Source organism: Emiliania huxleyi, assembly GCF_000372725.1.
Source record: "Emiliania huxleyi CCMP1516 unplaced genomic scaffold EMIHUscaffold_340, whole genome shotgun sequence".
NCBI classification, from domain to species: Eukaryota; Haptophyta; order Isochrysidales; family Noelaerhabdaceae; genus Emiliania; species Emiliania huxleyi.
In genome coordinates, this window is record NW_005199442.1 from 77,496 (window position 1) to 83,658 (window position 6,163).

Sequence of the window (6,163 nt, forward strand, 5' to 3'; positions counted from 1 at the left end):
CGGCGGGGCGGCTGCGACAGAAGGGCGGCGGCGGTTGGTGGTGGTGGGGAAGGGCCCTCACCGTGCGCATCCACATCAGCGCCAGGACCTGAACCACGCCGGCGATGGCGCCAGAGAGGCCGCCGCCGATGGCCTTCTTGGCCGCCTTCTGCATGATCGGGTTGTTGACGATGGCCGGGCCGTACACGGCGCCGCCGCCGATGGCGATGGCCGCGATCGCGATGGCGACCGGCTTGGACACGATCGCCTTGTCAGACTCATCCGAGGCAGCGGCGAGGAGCGCCGGCGCGACGGCAGGGCGGACGGCCGGCGTGGTGCGAAGCGCAGGGCCCGGGGTCAAGGCGACGGCGGCCGAGAGGAAGAGGGCGACGGTCATGGGCGACGAGGCAGGGGCACCGCAAGATTAGCCGAGAGTCCGACGAGCTCAGCACGGCGCTCAAAAAAAAGCACTTGGCCACCCCGCCCTGTCCTTCTTCTCATCTCGAGGGGGGTACTGCGCCGGCCCAACAAAGAATTTCAGCCGGCGCAAAAAAGAAATTATGCAAAATAATTATCCCGCCCCGGGGGGCCGTCGCTCGCCGTTCGCTCGCCCGCGCCCGACTTTCTACCTCCTCACCGCCGCCGCCCTCGCCGCCGCCACCTTCTCGCCGCTCGCTCGCACGTTCGCGCTCGACCTTCTACTTCCTCGTGATCCACCGCCGCCACCCTCGCCTCGCCCTCCCGCCGCCTAGCCGCTCGCTCGCCTGCCGCTCGCTCGCACGTTCGCGCTCGACCTTCTACCGGTACTTCGTGATCAACCCGCCGCCACCCTCGCCCCCCGCTTGGCATTCTGTACAGCCTCGCCAGGCTCTCTGAGACGGCCTGCAGGGCCGGCGCGGACCGCCTCGGGCGCGATGGCCCTCCTCAGTACCTACCTCTTCGATGCCTGTCGGCTCTCCAATCTCGTCGCCGACGGCAGGCCCGCATGGCGCGCTGCTCGATGGCAGCCTGCTCAGTACGCCTTGGACAGTGACTTCTGCCTCGCTGCTCTTACTGCAGCCGCCTCCGGGGCCGGCGCCAGCCGCCTCGCTTCGCCAGTGCTGTCTACGCCTGCGACACGCGTGTCGGCTCGCCGCCCGCGTCGCCCGCGGCGGGCCCGCATGGCGCGCCGCTCGTCGGGAGCGTGCCCAGCAGGCTGTGCAGGGCAGTCTGCCTCACTCAGGGCGCCGCCACCGCTGCGCGGGGCCGCCACCGGCGCTGCTGCCGTGAACACTGCCGCCGTGTACGTCACCATCGCCTCTCTTCATCGCCGATCTCGCCGACGCCGCTCGCCGCTCGCCGCCGCCCTGCCCTGCCCCGCCTAGCCCTCGCACAAACAAACAAACAAACACACACACACAGAGACACATACAGACACACATACAGACACACAAAACACACCCTGCCCCAACCTCGAGCGCCCCGCGCCCTCCCGCCCAACGCCCTGCGCCTCACGCCGCGCGTCCCACGCACGCCCCGCGCCCCGCGCCCCCTCACCTTGCGCCTCACGCCTCCCTCCCCACCCTCTCAGGCATTTCTCCTCCCTGCTGCTCGCCGACTCCTCCTCCCCCCGCATGACCGACGACTACCCGTCCTTCGGCGACTCCTCCCTCCTCGGCACCAACGTCTACTACCCGTTCGCGGCCCGGTGAGGGGCGGGAGCGCAGCCATTCCAACGGCTGGGAAAGTTTCTGAACGGCCGCGCATGCGCCTGCATGCCGGCTTACTAAGGAGGTCCCTCGCTCCGGCTCCTCTCTTGGAAGACGCGCGCCGGCCTGGGGGACTCGCTTGCGATCCCGCTCCAGAGGCGCGTGCGCGAGCAGTGGCTCGCGATTGCTCCGCCACATGTCCCGCGGGTCGACAGATCCCACCCGTGCAAACGTGCTCACTTCGTGCACGCACGCACGCCGCGAAAATGCGAGGGCGGCGAACGCACCGCCGTGGTAGCCGACGATGCTCTCGGCGCGTGCAAAGAGGCGCAGCTGGTCGAGGAGGCGCTCGCGCCCCGTGTGCACCCGCAGCAGCGCACCATGGGCGCGGCGGAGTTCCCAGCGCAGCCGCTCGTAGCTGCTCCGCTCCCACAGCCGAAAGCCACTGCCGGTGGTACCTCGCGGCGCGGGGAGGCGTCGGTCTCTGCCCACCTTTCGAGGCGGCTCTCCTGCCGCTAGACTGTTGGCGCGGGAAGCTGGGTGGACAGGTGTGCTTGTGCCTCCCTCGCCTCTCCATCACTGTGCGCGGCTGTGGCACGGTAAGCTAGGTGGACAGGTACAGGTAGGCGTGCAACTCTCTCGACTCTCTTTCCACACTATCACCTCGGTGCACGAGGAGGGTTGTCCGCGGCGCCACTGCGCCCGCCCGTGGCGGTGGCGGGACGCCGAGCCAATGCGTAGTGTACCGCCGCAGCAGCTCTGATGCGCTCGGTGGCCTCGGGCAGCATCCAGGCAGCGCGAGCAGCTCCTATGCTGACGGTAAACGGCGGTCGGCGGACCGTCCCGGGAGCGGCTCGGGAGAGTGCCGGGGGTGCCTCGGCCGGGCGGCCACGGAGGTTGCTCGGCGTCAGGTTGGTTGGCGCCGTGGCCTTGTCGACAGTCCAGCTGCGGGGCACCAGGGGGAGCCGGCTCCGTGGCAGCTCATCGCTCAGCTCAACTCGGGGCAGCCGCGTCCACTCTCCCAGAAAGTCGCCCACAGAGTGGTTTTGCACGAGCACGACGAGGTTGCGCCCGTGGCCGCGGCTGATGTCATTGTGGACGCGGTGGAGCAGCGGCAGCAGCGGAAGGAAGCAGTCAATGATGCGGTGGTAGTGCCACGTGTAGATCGCATATTTCTGGTACACGTCGACCGAGTGGCCCGAAGAGCCTAGTGGGCACCGAAAGTCGGCGTACACTGGTCGGCTGCCGCTGCGCCTTGCCTTGGGGCCGCCGCGAAGCACGGGACAGCCGTGCCAGTCGCACAGCACGAGCGCGCTGCTCGGAGGCCGCTTGCGCGGAGCCATTCGTGTGGATCAGATGGTGAGACACTCGCGCATGCGCGACTCGGAGAGACTGCGATCGGCGTTTTGAGGGGACGCGCGGAACCCGGAGTTCGAAAGTTGGCGGGCTTCGTTCGGGCGAATCAACGCGTCTCGCAATCCTAGCGCAGCTCTAAGGCGGAGCCGTGGTGGCGGCAGGAGGAGACGCACACATCACAGTAGCTTAGGAGCGTGCTCGGCGATATTGTTCAGTGGCACGGAGCGCGAGGCGGGGCGGGCGGTGGGGCGGGCGGCGGTGGTGCTGCGGCTGCTCGGACAGGCCCCCCCGGCAAGGCACGTTTGCGATCAACCTTAGAGCTCGGTGGGAGGGGAATGTGCGTTCGGCTTTCGCGGCTGCAAGTTCGCCTTCCCACGGGCGAGAGCCGCGACGGTCACGCAGCGGAACGGTGGACTTTGAACGAGGAATCTGTGGGATGTGCGGGTCGGAGGCGAGGAATCTGTGGAATCTGTGGGGGGGGGGGGGGGGAGGAGAGCTAGCTCGAAGATTCGCCCAGGGTCGCACTTATTGTGTGGTTGTGCGGCCAGTGGCGTGGGAGACAAAAAGCATTAAGTTCATTTTTCACGTGCGCTCCACCACCACCACACCATCTCATGACACAGGCTCCGCCATCTTGGCCTCGATGAAGGCGGCGACGGCCGGGTACTTGCCGGCGCGCGCAATCTCGAGGGCGGTCTTGCCCGACAGCGCGCCGTTGCAGAAGATGTCCGCTTTAGGCCCTATGCCCGCGCGCAGGTTGGGGTCGGCGCCGGCAGCTAGCAGCGCCTCGAGCATCTTCTTCTTGACGACCGCGCCTTGCTCAAGGTCGAACATCTCCGCAAGGTGCGAGCGCTCGTAGACGAGCATCATCAGCGGCGTGATGCCGCCGATTGTCGCGGCGTTGACATCGGCGCCGCGCTCGACAAAGTGCGGCACGAGGTCGACGACGCCGGAGTCGCCGCCGTCAGCAACAACCATGTCACGTCTGTAGAAGCAGACGGCGTGCAGCACGCTCATGCCAACACGGTTGCGCATGTTGACGCCGGGTGCCCTCGCGCCGTGCCGCAGCAGCCGATCGATGCGACGGAGGTACCCCTCCTGCATAAGCTCGAACAGCTCGTCCGCTTGGGCGTCGTACAGCCGAGCGGGGCGCAGCGCCTTCCACGCCTCGCTCGCGTGCACGGCTGTAGCGATGCGGCAATTGAAGGCGTCCGTCTGTGCAACCGCGTGGAGGCTCATTTCCGAGTCGAGATAGGCGAGGATAATCGGCAACAGGTCGTTCGCGTCGCCGCCGAGGCGATCGCGAAGGCTTGCCGTCTCTCGCGTCAGGTTGCCTGGCTTGATGCGAATTGCCTCACCGCTTTGAACGTCGCGAATGCACCACCGCTCCGACGCCTCGTGGAAGCTGAGTAGCTCCACCTCCGCACCGTTGAGAGCCTTGCGCGACGTCAGGCCATCGATGCGCGCGCGCGCGCCTTTTTGCAGCAGTGAGAGCGCCATCAGGGAGCCCGAGAGAGCGAGCGGTTCAGCGAGATTCGTCGTTTTTGCCGGTTTTTTCTTTTTTCTTTGGCCGGGCTGAGAGAAGTTGTGTGAGTGAGTATTCTTGATACGAAACGACACACACCAGTCGACTCGCATCGGTTGCCTCCATCAACGGCGGAGCTATTCTCGCATCCACACCACACCTGGCTCCAACGTGGACACGCCCATAGCTGGGGACACTACTAGGTCACGCATGGCATCAGAAGTTTTATCTCAACACACAGAGAAGTTGTGCCTTTTAAATTCTTTTGAGCTACCCTTCGAAAGAATCTTCTTTCCCCCTCCCCGGCGAAAACTCTGGGCAGTCACACCGCCTGGAATTGCGACTCGCCGGGAGGAGGCCGGGCGAGTGGCAGCAATTCACTGTTAGTGTCCCGGGCCGCTGCGGCACCGTTTATACGGCCCCTCGTGATGTCTTTCCGATTTTGCATTGTGAGTCGTCCTCTGGCCAGCCGAGGGGCACCACAACGGCATATGTACTGCTCGTGCTGGCTGCGGGTGCGGAACGGGCTTTTTTTAACTCGCAACCAAGCATACTATACAAGGACACCCTCGGGGGGGACACTCGGCGCATGTGCGACGCGTCAGGGTGGACTGGCGGTGGCCGAGCGTCGTCTCCAGATCGACTCGCAGCGCGGAGTCGAGGGGTGTGAAGCGCGTCGCGCTGTGACACTCGAGAGCCGGCGGGATAGCCGTGGGGCGCGGCCGGCTTTGATGCCCTCGAAGGTCCAATGCGCAATCGTTCTGTGAGACCCACGCGTACAGGAAAGGGGGCGAGAACGCGCCATTCTGCTGCTACCTTTTTATTAGGACCATCGCTCTCCGCGTTCCACACAGTGACTTGAGTCGCGCGTGCAGCCGAGTAAAAATAAGAGGCGGGCCGCCAGGAATACGCGAGGCCGTCGGCCTTTTCAAACTCGGGGCCCACTCCGCTACGCTAAGACCCGAATTAGGAGATGTTGGAAGGACGCGCTCGCTTCCTGTGACAAGTCACAGGGGCTAGTTCCAATTCACTCTGACACGCTAATCTTGAAAACGCGTCCAACGGAGCTCCGTGTTGCTCCCAGCGGAATCCCCCGCGCTTCCTGCGGCCATGGCCGATGATACTAGTATGAGAGGTCATCTGGCTACCGCGAGCGCGACTCAACTCGCCGACGTCGTCCGATGATTGTGCCTCAAAGTCAGCCTCCGGAGGCTATCGTGGGGTCGAGCCGGCGGTAGCCGTGACATGTGGTTCCACCACCCCTCGTATGCTTTGCCTCTGACCGCCACCGTTCCCAGGCTGCCAAATGGGATGGAAAGGAAGGCTGGGCGAGCGTATAGAAGCGTGCTCGACCTCGTCGTGGCAACCTGCACGGCAGCGCTGGCAGGCGCGATGAGCGTCGTGCCACCTGACCCAAGACGGGTCGCAGGCGTCGTACCGAGCGTGTCGAGACCGTGTCCTGATGTGATCTGCACGGGTGAGTCACGTCGGCGTCAAAGGAGCGACGAGCGACCTGTCAGAGCTTGATCTCCGATCTCAGCGGCGTCGAGTCGTCTCCGGCGCGCGACAAAGGTACATCCCCAGGACGCGCAGAGGCAGCTGCGATCCCGCCGAG

The 6,163-nt window shown here is 65.6% G+C and overlaps 2 protein-coding genes across 2 annotated transcripts in view; both read right to left on the bottom strand.

Moving 5' to 3' along the window:
* EMIHUDRAFT_458481 (hypothetical protein) overlaps positions 1 to 376 on the bottom strand; it is a gene marked incomplete at its 5' end in the record, with an annotated part of 3,512 nt that extends 3,136 nt beyond the window's left edge. Inside the window, one exon of the mRNA XM_005773259.1 lies at positions 62 to 376. Coding sequence (XP_005773316.1) covers positions 62 to 376 — 315 coding nt within the window. The remainder of the gene's footprint in view (positions 1 to 61) is intronic.
* A 3,211-nt stretch (positions 377 to 3,587) lies between these two features.
* On the bottom strand, positions 3,588 to 4,265 carry EMIHUDRAFT_368959 (hypothetical protein; the record flags this gene model as incomplete). The annotated part of the gene is made up of 1 exon (XM_005773260.1): positions 3,588 to 4,265. One exon carries the CDS (start codon positions 4,260 to 4,262, stop codon positions 3,636 to 3,638), a length of 627 nt encoding a protein of 208 aa, XP_005773317.1. The 3' UTR covers positions 3,588 to 3,635.
* Positions 4,266 to 6,163: the final 1,898 nt, after the last annotated feature.